This window comes from Halichoerus grypus, chromosome 10 (assembly GCF_964656455.1).
Source record: "Halichoerus grypus chromosome 10, mHalGry1.hap1.1, whole genome shotgun sequence".
NCBI lineage: Eukaryota > Metazoa > Chordata > Mammalia > Carnivora > Phocidae > Halichoerus > Halichoerus grypus.
This window is the reverse complement of record NC_135721.1, coordinates 97243109-97257172: the sequence shown is the minus strand read 5'-3', so window position 1 is coordinate 97257172 and position 14064 is coordinate 97243109. Positions and strand designations below refer to the sequence as shown.

Genomic DNA, 14064 nt, shown 5'->3' with positions numbered 1-14064 from the left:
AGCCGGGGGGATTTTCCTGGGAGCAAGGCGGGCCCGGGTGGAGAGATGGAGGAGCTCTCCAGGGTTCTGAAAGGGGCGGGGGCGCGGGCTCGCCGCGCGGCGCCCCCCGTCGGCGGAGGCGGACCGGCCGGGGCCGGGGGCGGGCAGAGGCGGGCCCGGGGCGGTCCAGGGCGGGGCCCGCCGCATCTCCGGCCTTCATTGGCTGCTGGCGGGCGCACGTCACCCAGGCTGGTGCTCTCCTCCGGTCCCAGTGGAATTGGAGCCGAGGAGGAGCTGAAAATGCAGATTTAGCCTCAAGCACAGACATACACTCGTTCTTTCTCTCAGATACACACAGCACCCTACATTCGCACCTCTGCCAGCGAGCCTGACTACACGGCTTCCCCGCCAGCCAGATGCTGGAGAACATACATTGATTTGCTGCTTTCCGAGCCCCTAATCAGTCTTTTTCCCAACACAAAGATTTTTTTAAAAAACAAACAAAAAAACTACATATATTTTTTTATTTGCACCTTTCCTCCGAGTCCCCCGCTCCACCAGCCTGCGCGCCTCTTAGCACCACTTTTCACTCCCAGAAAAAGATGAAAGGTGGCTGTGTCTCCCAGTGGAAGGCGGCCGCGGGGCTCCTCTTCTGTGTCATGGTTTTTTCATCTGCCGAGAGACCGGTCTTCACGAATCATTTTCTCGTGGAGTTGCATAAAGGAGGAGAGGAAGAAGCTCGCCAAGTTGCAGCAGAACACGGCTTTGGAGTCCGAAAGGTAAGATCTCCCTTGCATTTCGCATGTTGTTTCAAAACGGGGGCAGCCCTGCGCAATCTCATTGCAGATTTGCAAGTTTTCTTTCTCATGCGATGCAGATATTCTGCCATGGGCTCTTTAACACGACATTGCCTCCGGTGATCTTTCACGGGTTATGTAATTAAAATGTCCTTCAAATTGTACTAGTAAGGTCATAAAAATAATTTATTGCTCTTTGACTTGGTGGCGAAAACAAGGTAACACCTTTCTAACAATGCCTTGCGCCCGGGCTGCTGTCCGAGGTACCAAGTTCTCAAGGCTGCGTGGGGATGGAGGAATGAAGTGCTGAACATCTGGGCTTGACGTTGGCAGTCTTTGCCAGGGATGTATCCCCCGCCCCCATCTCCTGGAGAAAGAGTAGTTTCCGACGGACAAGGCTAAAAGCTTGGACATTGCAATTCACCTCCGTGCTTTTCGGATCCCGCGCTAGGAGGACTTTCCTCCCGGTGACTTCGGTCCCTACTCTTTTCCAGGAACAACAGTTCCCTGGCTGCAGGAGACTTGGAGACATGAACTGGGTTTTCTTTCCAAAATTGGGGTGGAACTTCTCGCCCTCACCCCTGCCCACGAGCGCCCGCCCCCGAAGCGTACTCCTTAGTTAGCTCTCTGATTCTCAACTCACAGCTGTAGAAGCTGGAAAGGTAGATTTTGAGAGGAGTTCCCTATGGAGAAATCGGGGTGTCTCTCCCCGTGTGTGGGCGGCCAGCTTGGCTTTCCCCACGAGGGCGCAGGGATCCCCATTCCAAGAAGTTGTCAGAGTTCAACTGTTTGGGCAGCTAGATAAGGCTCCCAACCTAGGATGCCGTGGGACTCCTTTGGCGACTCCAGGGTATCCATTCTGGGAGAGCAGCGGAGAGGAGAGTGCTGGGTGGGAGCCTTGGCTTACTTACTTGTCCTTCTTGCAAAATATCTTGTTAGAAATCACAAGCGTCCTTAGGGGACCTGGCGAAGGGTGGGGTGGAGTGAGGGTGCAAGGAGAAACCGGGCGAGGGGAGCCTGGAGGACATAGGGATGCTATTTGGCACCCAGAGGGCTGGGTGGAGGTCTGTGGGATTCGGGGATCTCTCCCCTCCCTCCTGATCCCAGGAGAGAGGCTGAAGATGAGCGGCGGGTGCTTTCGTCTGTTGCTTTTGCCTCTCAAGGGCAGCGCGAACTAGGTCTCCTATCAGCCCCTCTGTCCCGACTTCCCACGCCTCCCGCCTCCCTCCCAGGCGCCGCGAGGGCTCCCTCACATGCGGCCGGCTCTCCCTCCTCCGTAGGGCGTTGGCAGCTGCGATTTCGACCCCAGGTGGGTTTCAAAGAGAGTAAGTCAGAGGTCTGGGAGGAGGCACCAGTGGCGCGCGGGCGGGTCTTGCAGTAGGGAACTTGTTGCTCCCGGGAAACGTGGGTGGAGCAGGGGAGAGAAGATGCCAGCTGAGGGAGCAGCCCGCTGTCGTTCTCGCCGAGTCTGGGGCTGTTTCAAGAGTGCCACCAGCACAATAAACAAGCAGACCCTCCTTCCTTCTCACCCCACCCCCCTAACTTGGCAAGACTCAGGACCCAGGAGCCATAAATATAACAGTGATTGTAATATTGATTATTATTACCTGACAACAATAGGGCACCCTTGTGTTCTGGAGTCCTTAAAAATATTCTTATTTAATACTCTCAACAACTCTGAGGAAGCTACTATTGTTATTAAGCACATGGCACTGATAAGGAAATTGGTTCAGATCAGGGCCCAAGGGGGGGAAAAAAAGACACAACCAGATCTGGATTTAAATCCAGATCTTTCAGAGATAAACTCATGCTATTTACCTCTTGGTACATACCAAACAGGCTAAGTGCTCTGAAGGATGTGTTGGGCTTTGAGGTATGCTGAAAAGGGATGTGGCATCAGGATCTTTAGTTTTTGAGCGTAAAGGTTCTGCATTGATGCAGAAATCCTGTTCTTCTCTCCCTATACCATGCACCTTTTCATAGCGAAGGCAGACATTGCTATCTTTTTACTTACTTTTTGGAAAATATGCCCTTTAGGATCTTAGCAACTTAAGCAAATCCAGGTGTAGCTAAGACAGATAATGGCTTAACTTACTAATTCTCCAAGAGGGTCACTCTTTGTGTATAGAGGTAAACAGTTAATGGGGGTTTTATAGTTTTGATGGTGAAGTTTGAGAAAGGAGGTGTAGGGACAATCTTATCATAAATGAATCTGGATAATTTTGATATACTTACCATAAAATCTTAGGGAACTCATACTTTGGGGTAAAATCAGATACCTAAGCCTCTTTCACCCCCACTCTTTCTTCAAGAGGAGCCCACTGGTTTGGAATCAGCCTCAAACATGTAATTTCTATCTAGGAAAAATGAGTTTTTGCCTTGCCACCTCTCCTCACCTCTCTATAACCCCTCAAAAGTAGCATCTCTTATCCATTGATTTTTGTTCTGATACATAGTTAAGTAAAAAATCAGTCTGTGGCAGAATGCTTCTGCCTGATGAATCTTTGCATGATGCCACACCTGTGTAGAATAAACTCTCTTTCATTTCCTTGGATTCTTGTTCTATCCATCCTTCAAGTCTGAGCTCGTACCTTCCCTGACACTATGGACCACAGTGTGCTTTCCCTTCTCTAAATTCCTGTGGGACAAAAAAGCAAAGCCTACACAACAAAAGCTAGTAGATTTCATCATTTGTCTTCTAGTCATTTCATACATGTAAGTAAATATGGGTATAAGTATCCTTTGTCCACTTGAAAGCTATTAAATATTCAAGGATGATAGGTTTCCTCACCAAAGCCAGCCTGTTACTGGGTTTGCCAGCCTGTAAAGAAACATCCTTCATTTTATCTGTTCCTCTAGGTTTCCCAAACACTGTCCTGTCTTGTTTTCATCATGCTGTACTGTACTTTCGTTACTCATTTTTTCATTTTAAACCCATAATGCCTCCTTCTCCCTCCCCTCTCTAACACTTAGTGTATCTACCAAGTCCCTACTGCCCCATCCTCTCCAATGCTCCGTGTCAGACACCAAAGATCCTTGGTAGCTATTTATTCATCCAAAAGAAGGATCAGCTATGCAGACCAGGGGAACCTGCTATTTTACTGAATTATCTCATCTAACCTCACAAACCTGTGAGGTAGAAATTGTTGCCAACAGTCCTCATTCTCAGATGAAAAACTTAAAGTTCCAAGTGGTTAAGCTTATATTTGGAAAGGGAAAAACTTAAATTTAAAACCAAATTTGCTTTGTGGAAAATAATTTTGTTAATCTACCAAGCTGCCTCTGGGAAGCCTTCTCTGACAGCCAAGAACTCCACTCTTGGGACACCACTTTAGATTCTGATGTTTTTTCCTTTCCTTTCTTTCTTTTTACTTTTTTTCTGTATCCAACACCTATGTGTGCCTAGGTCATTAACTAATGTGTATGAGTATGTACCTCTTCAGGTAGATTGTAAATCGTCCAAGAGTAGAAACATTATACCATGTCGGAAGAATATAGCCCCATATTTAGCACGGTGGTCTGTATATGAGATATTAAATGAATATTTGTTGATTATTTTGCCAAACTCTTGCAAGGCCATGACCAAACAATTATATTTCCTCCCTGAAGTGGAGTAAAGCTACCTATAACTTTACTGTCAGACAGGTATGTTGAGACTAAAGTTTTCTGTTTTATCATGACCTGGCCCAAAGACATATGTTCATCAAAAAAGGTATATATGTCTAGGAGAGTAAGTGAGTTTACAATAACATCAGAGGTGTTATTCGAAAGAGTGCCTTAAAATTCCCCATATATTACTAATTTTAAATCCCTTGTGAAAAAAAAAACACAAAAATTACTTATTAAAGCGATATGTTGAAGGTTGGTTAAAAATCAAGTAAGAATTTAGGTAAAAATCCAAACAATTGACAATTAAGTGTTTTTGTTTTACTACGATAAATTTTGTTTTTTTATCCATGTAGGACCAAGGTTAGGAAAATCATGTGACTACTTTTATATGTGTGATCATTAATTTTTTTAATTTTTTTAATTAACATGTAACGTATTATTTGTTTCAGGGGTACAGGTCTGTGATTCATCAGTATTACACAATTCATAGCACTCACCATAGCACATACCCTCCCCAGTGTCCATCACCCAGCCACCCCATCTCTCCCACCCCCCTCCATTCCAGCAACCCTCAGTTTGTTTCCTGAGATTAGGAGTCTCTTATGGTTTTTCTCCCTTTCTGGTTTCATCTTGTTTTATTTTTTCCTTTCTTCCCCTATGATTCTCTGTCTTGTTTCTCAAATTCCACATATCAGTGAGATCATATGATAATTGTCTTTCTCTGATTGACTTATTTCGCTTAGCATTAATTTTTTTAGAAATCTAATAATAATTGTGCTGTTATATAATGAAAGAGTAAATTTCTTTTAATTTTAATTGAATGTCTAATTTTAATTTTAACTGAATTTAATTTTAAAATTAAATTTCTTTTAATTTTATTGGAGTATAATTTAGGAAAGAACACAGCTTAATAAACTTTCACAACATGGGCACACATGTATAACTAGCATCCAAATCAAGAAATAAAGTATTATTCGCATCTCATAAGTTCCCACTCTTGCTCATTTGGGTAGTTTTTGGTTTTAGGCTATGATGAATATAGCTTCTGTGGATATTGTGTATATATTTTGGTGAATATATGTATGCCTCTCTGTTGGGAATATATTTGCGAGTAGATTTGTTGTGTCAAAGGGCATACACACATTCAACTTTAAGAGACTGTACCAATTTTCTATTGCTGTGTAACAAATTACTACAGACTCTGTGACTTAAAACCACACAAATTCATTATTTAATAGTGTTCATGGATAAGGAGTCTGGCACATTCCAGTTGGGTCTATTGCTCAAGGGCTCACAGGTTGAAATCAAGATATTGGCCAGCTATGTCCTCATCTAGAGGCACAACCAAGGGAAAATCTGCTTCCAAGCATATTCAAGTTTTTAGAAGAATTCAGCTCCTTGTAGTTGTAGACCTGGAGTCTTCATTTTTTGCTGGCTCCACTCAGCTCTTGGAAGCTACCCTCATGACCTAACACATGACCCTTTCCATAAACCTCACACTTTCACCCTTCTTTCAGGAAGGGCTAAGTCCCGGCTTAGGTTAGCCTGATTAAGTCAGGCCCACCCAGGATAACTCTTTTGATTAATTCAGGTAAGCTGATTTGGGACCTTAACTACATTTGATAAATCTCTTCACCTCTGCAATATAATGTAATCTAATCAAGGAATGAAATCCATCATCTCCACAATACTGGCTCCACAGTCAAGGGGAGGGGATTATACAGGGCATGTACATAAGGGAGCAGATATCTTGGGGGCCATCTCAGAATTCTGCCTGCCAAAGACAATCCAGTAGCATGTGAAGGTTCTGATTGTTCCACATTCTCACCAGCATTTGACTTTTTATACCTTTTTCCTTTTAGTTATTTTGGTGGCTATGTAATGGTGATGGTATCTCATTGTGATTTTAATTTGCATTTCCCTGATGATCAGCTGAAGCTGAATATCTCTTCATATGTTTTTTGGTGGTTCAGGAATCCTTTTTTAGTCATTATTTGTTCAGGTCTTTTGCCCTGAAAAAGGCTTTTTTGTTTTGTTTTGTTTTGTTTGGATTGCCTGTCTTAATTTTTGGTTTGTAGGAGTTCTTTAGCTACTATGGATAGGAATCTTTCGTCAGGTATATTTATTTTGAAGATCTATTTTCACCCTTTTAGTGGTGTCTTAATATCCCAACAATATTGAATCCAGATTCTATAATTTCACTCTCATTTCATCATTCATCGGTTGTCAGTCCAAAGAAGTAGTTCTCTACCCTCTGCCCCATACTTCTCTAGATCAAGATTAACATGGTTTAGAGGGAGAAACAAAACAATATAGATTTGATCCTAATTATTTCCAAAATGATTTCTAAGAAGCCCTTAAGGAACAGTTTTTCTGAAACTCCAAGACCTACTACCATGGTAGGCAAAGGTAAATAGCCCAGAACTCTACTTCCCCAACATGAATGCTATGAATTCCTTTTGGACCCCAATTTAATGCAGTATGCCTTAGGTCAAATCCAAACTCTTCCCTCAAGTCTTCTCTGATTGACCTACACCAGAACATTCTCTGTCTCTTTGGGACTTCCATTGCATTGAAACTGTTCTTTTTTCTTGGCACCAGTCACATTTGTCACAGCACTCACTATATCCAGTGCCCTTCTTGTGACTGAAGAAAGCTAGAAACAGCCACATTCAAAAGTAAAAATGATGGGATTTAGAATTATACAGTACTGGAAACTTGTCTAGTTTATGAAATCTCTCAGAGGCTCATGTTTAAAATATAGTGGCTAGGAAATATAAATAATATAGTGCATGTAAGGTTCTGGACACAGTAGCAAGTGTATAGAATAAAAAACCTATTATTGGTAGCAGTAATAATAATAAGGTGATGGCCTGGCTATATATTGTTTTTTACTCAAGAAGGCAGTTGTAAGTTGTACTTTCTCAGGAGTAACAACTGATTGAGTGAGGAATAAGCACTCTGCCCAATGGGAACCCACCCATGAGTTGACCATGGTCCATGAGAGGGCCTGGCTCAAATAATTCAGTGAATTTATTTATTTATTTATTTTTATTTATTTTTTTTTAAAGATTTTATTTATTTATTTTGACAGAGAGAGAGAGACAGCGAGAGAGGGAACACAAGCAGGGGGGAATGGAAGAGGGAGAAGCAGGCTTCCCACCGAGCAGAGAGCCCGATGCGGGGCTTGATCCCAGGACCCTGGGATCATGACCTGAGCCGAAGGCAGATGCTTAACGACTGAGACACCCAGGCGCCCCAAGTGAATTTAATTCATTATAGATCATGGTGATTATCTCAACCAATCATACTGGCTTCCTTAGGAAATTTGATTCACTAGTTGCTATAGAGAGGAGAATGGGGTCTAGTTGCCATGAAAGAGCCCATCCAGGCCATGGGAGCATAGGAGACGCAGACATTTTATCCGAGTTCCTAATAACTTTCCAGTTCCACTTCCCAGCAAAAGACATCTGTGACAGAAGGTAAAGTTAATCACCAAACTATTTTCCTCTTCTCCGTGGGTCACAGCAAGCCCACATTTCCCACCCTGTCTTGCAGATAAGTATGACCATATGATGATTCTAGCCAATGTAATATAAGCAGAAATGAAGTGCAATTCTTCCTTGCTTGATGCATAAAAACTCCCCATAGGTTGATTCTCCACCCTCTTTTTTCTTCTGAGGCTTGATGTGATTGAGAACAGTAACTTTGGAATCCAAATGCCAAAGATGGTGGAGTCGCAAGATGAAAGGACCCCATGTCCCTGATTCTTGATTTAGAAGAACTTTATGAGTGAGAAATTAAACTGCTATTACATTATGACACTGAGATATGAGACTTTATCTTTAGAACCAGCATTACCCAAACCAATATACTGTCAATAAATAGCCATTTTCTCAAGTTGCTGGAGTGACTCTGTAAACCTTACAACCAAACCAAACCAGATCACAAGAACAATAATTTTTAAAAGACTTAGGAAAACTCCTATATTTTCACCTCATAATGTAAGCCAACTTTTCAGGTCTTTGTGATTTTTCTTCTCCAGGAAGACTATAAAATCCATTAAACACTCTTGTCCCACTGGCAACCAATTTGCCCTACTCATAATAGGGACTCATTATGTGCTTCTTGACTGATAAATAAACTTGGATCACAAGGTGACTATTTGGCCATTAGCTCGGAGAAAAGGCACTTGAAGAATTAGTTTTCAAAAAATTACCCCTGTAGCATCCATTTATTTATAGGTCGCAAATTAGCTAGGACATAGAAGTAGGTAACAAGCAGCAAGTCAATGTCAGGCAGACTCCTGTGTTTCCCTAAAATTCCCAACTTAGAAGTTATCAGTAATAGAATAGATTAGCTCTTTGAGCAGAAAAAAATAAAGCCTGCGGTTAAAACTTGATCAAAATACAAAAGAAGGAGAAAAATTACACTTTTTCTCAAATGAATGAATATCTAAAATTCAACGTCTCTTTCAAAAGATCTTATTAGCTGTAGATCATAATGTTATAGCACATCAGGGAGTGATGCTATAGTTAAGTTTGCAATAATTATATATTTGGCTGTAACTGCTCAAAGAAGTCAGGTTTTAAAAATAAAACATGAAACCTGAAGTTCACACTTTTTCCACCCACTAGAGCCGTGGCTTCATTCTACATTTGAGCTCAGATTCATCATTTCAAAAAGAAACCCTGAATTGAATTTGTGCATTATTATTTGAGATTCAAATAATCACAGGACAGTTCAAAAGCAGGAGTTCTACTTTCACCTTCTTTATATGAATATATATATTTTATATATATACAAGATGTATTTATGTTTATGTTTATATTATAGCTATTATATTATATATATTATATTAACATATATATAAAATGTATCTATGTATAATATATTATAGCTGAAGTCCATTAACTGACTACATTCCACTAATGGTTAGGGAATCAAGAAATTACATTTGAATTAACACTTCCACCCTAAATGTCATGATTCCATATTAGTGAGTGGCTTCTACATGAGGTATATATAAAAAGTAGTAAACGCTCTTGACAAATTGCTTTTGTCCCTAAAACAAATTGACCATGACTTTTCGGAGAAGCTTGTGACATGCTGAGCTCCTCTGGTGAGAATAATTGAATATAACAAACTCTTAGACTGAAAGTCAAACATGGGCACAAACTCTTAATTTTCTGACACAAATGAAATAGACTCAATAATGTTACAAGATGTTGATAGTTTCTCCATTAGAAAGTTGACAAGAACATGAAAACTATGGGATGCTAGGATTGCTCTTTATTTATAACTTTAAATTTGGCACTGATTCATGAACATCTAATTCTCCTAAATTTGCTAAATAAATTCACTTAATGCTCACTCTGTATTGAAGTAGAAAGAGTTCAAAGAAAGATGAGAGACATATAGAACCATTTATTTGGAGACATCAAGAACAGGAAAATAACAATTTAGATTTCAAACATGTGCCAAGTGTCGTAATGGCATTAGAAAAAAATTATTTTGACTTGGGATACTTGGTTTTCACTGTTCCAGTGTTTTAATAGAAGCTGAGGGTAATGACATCAGCAGTCTTGCTTTCTATGTAAACATGATGGGATAAAACATGATAAACTAAGCTTACAATGAGTAGTTGTTGAATGAATGATCTAATTTTTGTTGGTATCAGATTTCTTAGACAATTGAGCATCTTCCCTCTTGAGATACACAAACAAGCAAACAAAATATGTGAATTCTTCGACTGGGGGGATGGCAAACCTCTCAGTGAAAGCCACAGTATTCTTATACATTACAGCCCTTGTGAATGCCGTGAGTGGAAATCATCAAGTTAATAAGTTGACATAAGAATCCCTAAGCATATGAAAAATATAATAACTTAATTATTTTTGTCAAAATTACACATCCTCATTGTTTTTTTAATATCAAGTAGCACAAAAAAAAAACACTGGAGGAAAGAATTTTTTGTTTTTTTTATTACCTCAAAGCTCATTACTCAGAAATAACCATTACCAGCATTAGGTAAATTTTATTGCAGATATTTCTGTAAGAATACATATAGAGAGAAGAAAGGTAGTCAGATATATTGTTTTATAAAACTGGGATTATATTGTATACACTATTTTAAATTTTAAACTATTAATTTAATTATTACAGAATTTAACAGAAAGGAAACTGAAAAAAATTGATGACATTGTTAAGCTTCAGACAAATTAGTCACACAGACATATTGTTTCATAATAGGTCTCCCTAAAATTAAAAAAAAAAATTGTGATGGTATTGAGTGAGGAGTTTGTGATTATTTTACATGTAAATGGTAGATAGATAATACATATTTAATGACATGTTTAATTATTTCATTACATATTTCAACTTTAGTGAATTTAGTGAAGTCCATGCTTAACAAAGTGGGGACATTAGCCTCGTAACAGTTCCTCTGGCCTCCCCTATGCCCACAATGCAATGTGCATCATTATTTTTACATCAAGTTTTAAGTAAATATTAACCTTCTGCATATAACCATGGTTTACAGTATTGCTTGTATTTGTTCTACATTAAAATTGTTTGTTATTTCATCACAAGTCCTTTCACCAGAATTTCTTCAATCACAAATTCTTCATTTTCATTCATCTCTTGGTTAGCTAGGTTTTATTGAAAAGCAAAAGGATTAGCCTGATTAGGAAAAGGGAAATCTTCTCTCTCTGAGCTAAAAGAGAGGAGTGGGCAGATGAAGTTCAGTGCGAAGGTCTCAGTGGAAGATATGGGAAGAAAACCCACTGAGGAGTCACAATTATTTCAAAAGTGAAGGAGACAAGGTCAACACTTCAGTGAAGGAAGGGGTGATGGGGTGGGGGCTTCAAGGGAGATAACATTTTGCACACTGTTAATGGGAAGGGAGGGGATGATGACAAAGGACAAAAGATGACTTCTGGACAGTACTGAGAGACCAAGTGTAAGAGAATGGATTTATAGTAGCACCAACCAAGTCATTTTCTTAAACAGCACTCAAGTGAGGGTGGTGGGGGTTGGGAGAGAGAGAAATTGAGTTTTCAAAAAATGGAAAATCAATAAACTAGAAGAGAAGATAAATTGGGACTAATAGTGAGAGAACCGAAAGAGAAAGCTATGGTTAGTGACTGGGATGTTGAAGCTTAAGTCTCCAAGTCCTGTGTACCTCCAGATAATGATAACACCCATGGAAGTTAGTTACCAAGGTCAAATAGAGGTGAAGGTGGTCAAGGAACTGAAAGTCAAATGCACAAGAATCCACACCTCCATCATGCCACAGCAGCAGATAGCACTGCCAAGGAAGAGCGTTGAGAGAAAAAGGAGAGAGGAGGTCATAGGACAAAATCCTAGAGAACTTTGGGCATGAAGGGGAAAAACAGGAGCCAGGAGAGAAGACAGAACCTGGACTTCTAGAGATATGGAAGGAGAATCCAGAGCTGTGAAAGGAAGGGAGATGAAGGTTAGGAAAGAAAAAATGGGGCAAGCAAGACCACTGGTTTTAGAGATGAAATCCTTGGTTAAATTGGAGAAGCCACCTTAACACTGTGGAAGAGGCCACATATATCAGTTTGGGTCCCCAGAAGTAGTCCCTGGGATAAGAGTTTAAATGCAAGTTGTTTATTTAAGGAATGAGTCTAGAAAATACCGGTAGGGAAGTGGGGGAATTGAAACAGCGAAGGGAAAGCAGGAAGGAAAGGTGCATTATAGAACAAGTTGTCACTGTGGATAACGGGGACTCAGTTCCACTGGGAATCTCTGAGAACTGGTGTAGAACACAGGCCCCAGAGTTGTCTTACCTGAGGTGTGAGGGATCTAGGGTATTTATATGCCAATTACAATCAGACATTGATTCATGATGGATAGTTAGTCCTGGATGGCATTAAGTCTCCCAGCACTTTGACCTGGCACATGTTCAACATACCGAATTTGGCCAACCAGAGAAAACTCAGGTGAAGAGATGCAGAGGCTGGCATACGCTAAATACTAAGGCCCAAAGGGACTGAGCGGGGAAAACGATCGTGTCTGCTACAGGAAGGAAGCCAAACTGTGAAGGGTAGCAGTAAATATGATGAAGTGCAGGTATCAAGACAATTCCTTCAAGAAGTGTAGTGGGTAAGGGAAGGGAAAGAGGAAAAGTACTGTGGTGATTTAAATTTATGTCTTTTTAATGCTGTTTACAGATAATAGTCTCTAAACACTAGTTGACCACATGGAAATTGCCACCCCACCAAAAAATTGTGATGTGCCGGCCTAATTATTCTAAATGGTTTATCCAGAGTTATTGCAATTTTTACAAATAATATCTACAATTATGGAATTACAGGAAGGAATCTTAGACATTAGTTTAACCTCTCATTCTACACATGAGAAAAAGAATATTAAACATTATGTTTATGTTTTTAACTACTGGCAATGAGCGTTTGAACCTTGTTGCTTATTGGCTGAGGTTTGGAGACTGGAACCATTATATCTGCCTTTCACATTGGATGAGACAGAAAACCTGACTGTGTGAGATTCCTATATTAGCCACATACACCAACTTGGTCTGACACCAGTTCGTTGCCTGCTTTTCACCATTTAACCTATAAAAGTTTTATGAATTCCAGTTTTCCAAACAAAGCTGCTTGTAGATTCAGGGATTGATTCTACACCAACAACAACCTATTTAATTTACACTTGGTGAAATACAGAAATACAGAATAAGAATTATGTTTCTTTGACTGCTCTCTTAGTGACTAACACAGCACTGTACATTTAGTAAGCACTCAATAAATATAAAAATAAATGATGAGGAAAAAAACTAAAAGTTTCCATTATCATCAGATGCTCACTAAATGACAGGCCGATGTGTTACATAATGCTGCAATCAGGAAGACCAAGCACTTTAGGAAAGGTTACATGAATATCCTAATTTGTGCCTCTGTTAAGTGGCTTCAATTAATTAATTACCATTAATAGACAAAAATTTTGTGACTTGTTGGGGAATTAAGAAACCAGTGACAGAGAATAAGGTGATCCACAAATTCTATCCTTCCTTGCCCTTAGCTTGTTCTCTACTTCTGGGACTGGGAAAAAATCAATTTCATCAGGAGGTTCTCAGTCCTCTTCAAAGGTGATGGAAGTTCAAACACAAGGTAGGTGACATCCAAGAGCCAATTCTAGTCAGTTCCTGCTGACTATATTTCTAGGGGTTGTCAGACCAAGAGAGACCTTGCAGAGCCTAAGATGTGGGGAGAAGGGTAGGAAACAAGCCATTGTTGATCTCTTGAAGTTCAGAAGCGGCACCATTTTGTGGGGGAGGGAGGGCAGAATCAGTGCCAAAGGGAATTTTGGAGAGTTGTGTCTTCAATGAAGCTTGGCATAAACCTAAATTTGGACCCAGCAGCTGAAGCCAAAACCAACCATCCTGGCCATTAACCGGAAAGGAAGAAAGGACCAAGTAAAAATTATGGGAGCTTGAAACCAATGGACAAAGAAGTAATAGGAAAGTATAGAAGCAGAATACTCAGTTCATTCAACAAACATGTACTTAGTACATTGAATAAGCAAGTAGGATGTCAGACACTGAAACATGGATTTGGGAACAAATAGGCAACTGAGATTCAATCCCATTGGTCTAAGAAAGGTTGCAAGATATAAAGGAGAGATCAAGCCCCAGTGT

The 14064-nt window shown here is 40.2% G+C and overlaps 1 protein-coding gene across 1 annotated transcript in view; it reads left to right on the top strand.

Moving 5' to 3' along the window:
- Positions 1 to 235: 235 nt before the first annotated feature.
- The window catches only part of PCSK2 (proprotein convertase subtilisin/kexin type 2), a 271902-nt gene continuing 258073 nt past the window's right edge, over positions 236 to 14064 (top strand). Inside the window, exon 1 of the mRNA XM_036120511.2 lies at positions 236 to 758. Coding sequence (XP_035976404.1) covers positions 582 to 758 — 177 coding nt within the window. The 5' untranslated portion in view covers positions 236 to 581. The remainder of the gene's footprint in view (positions 759 to 14064) is intronic.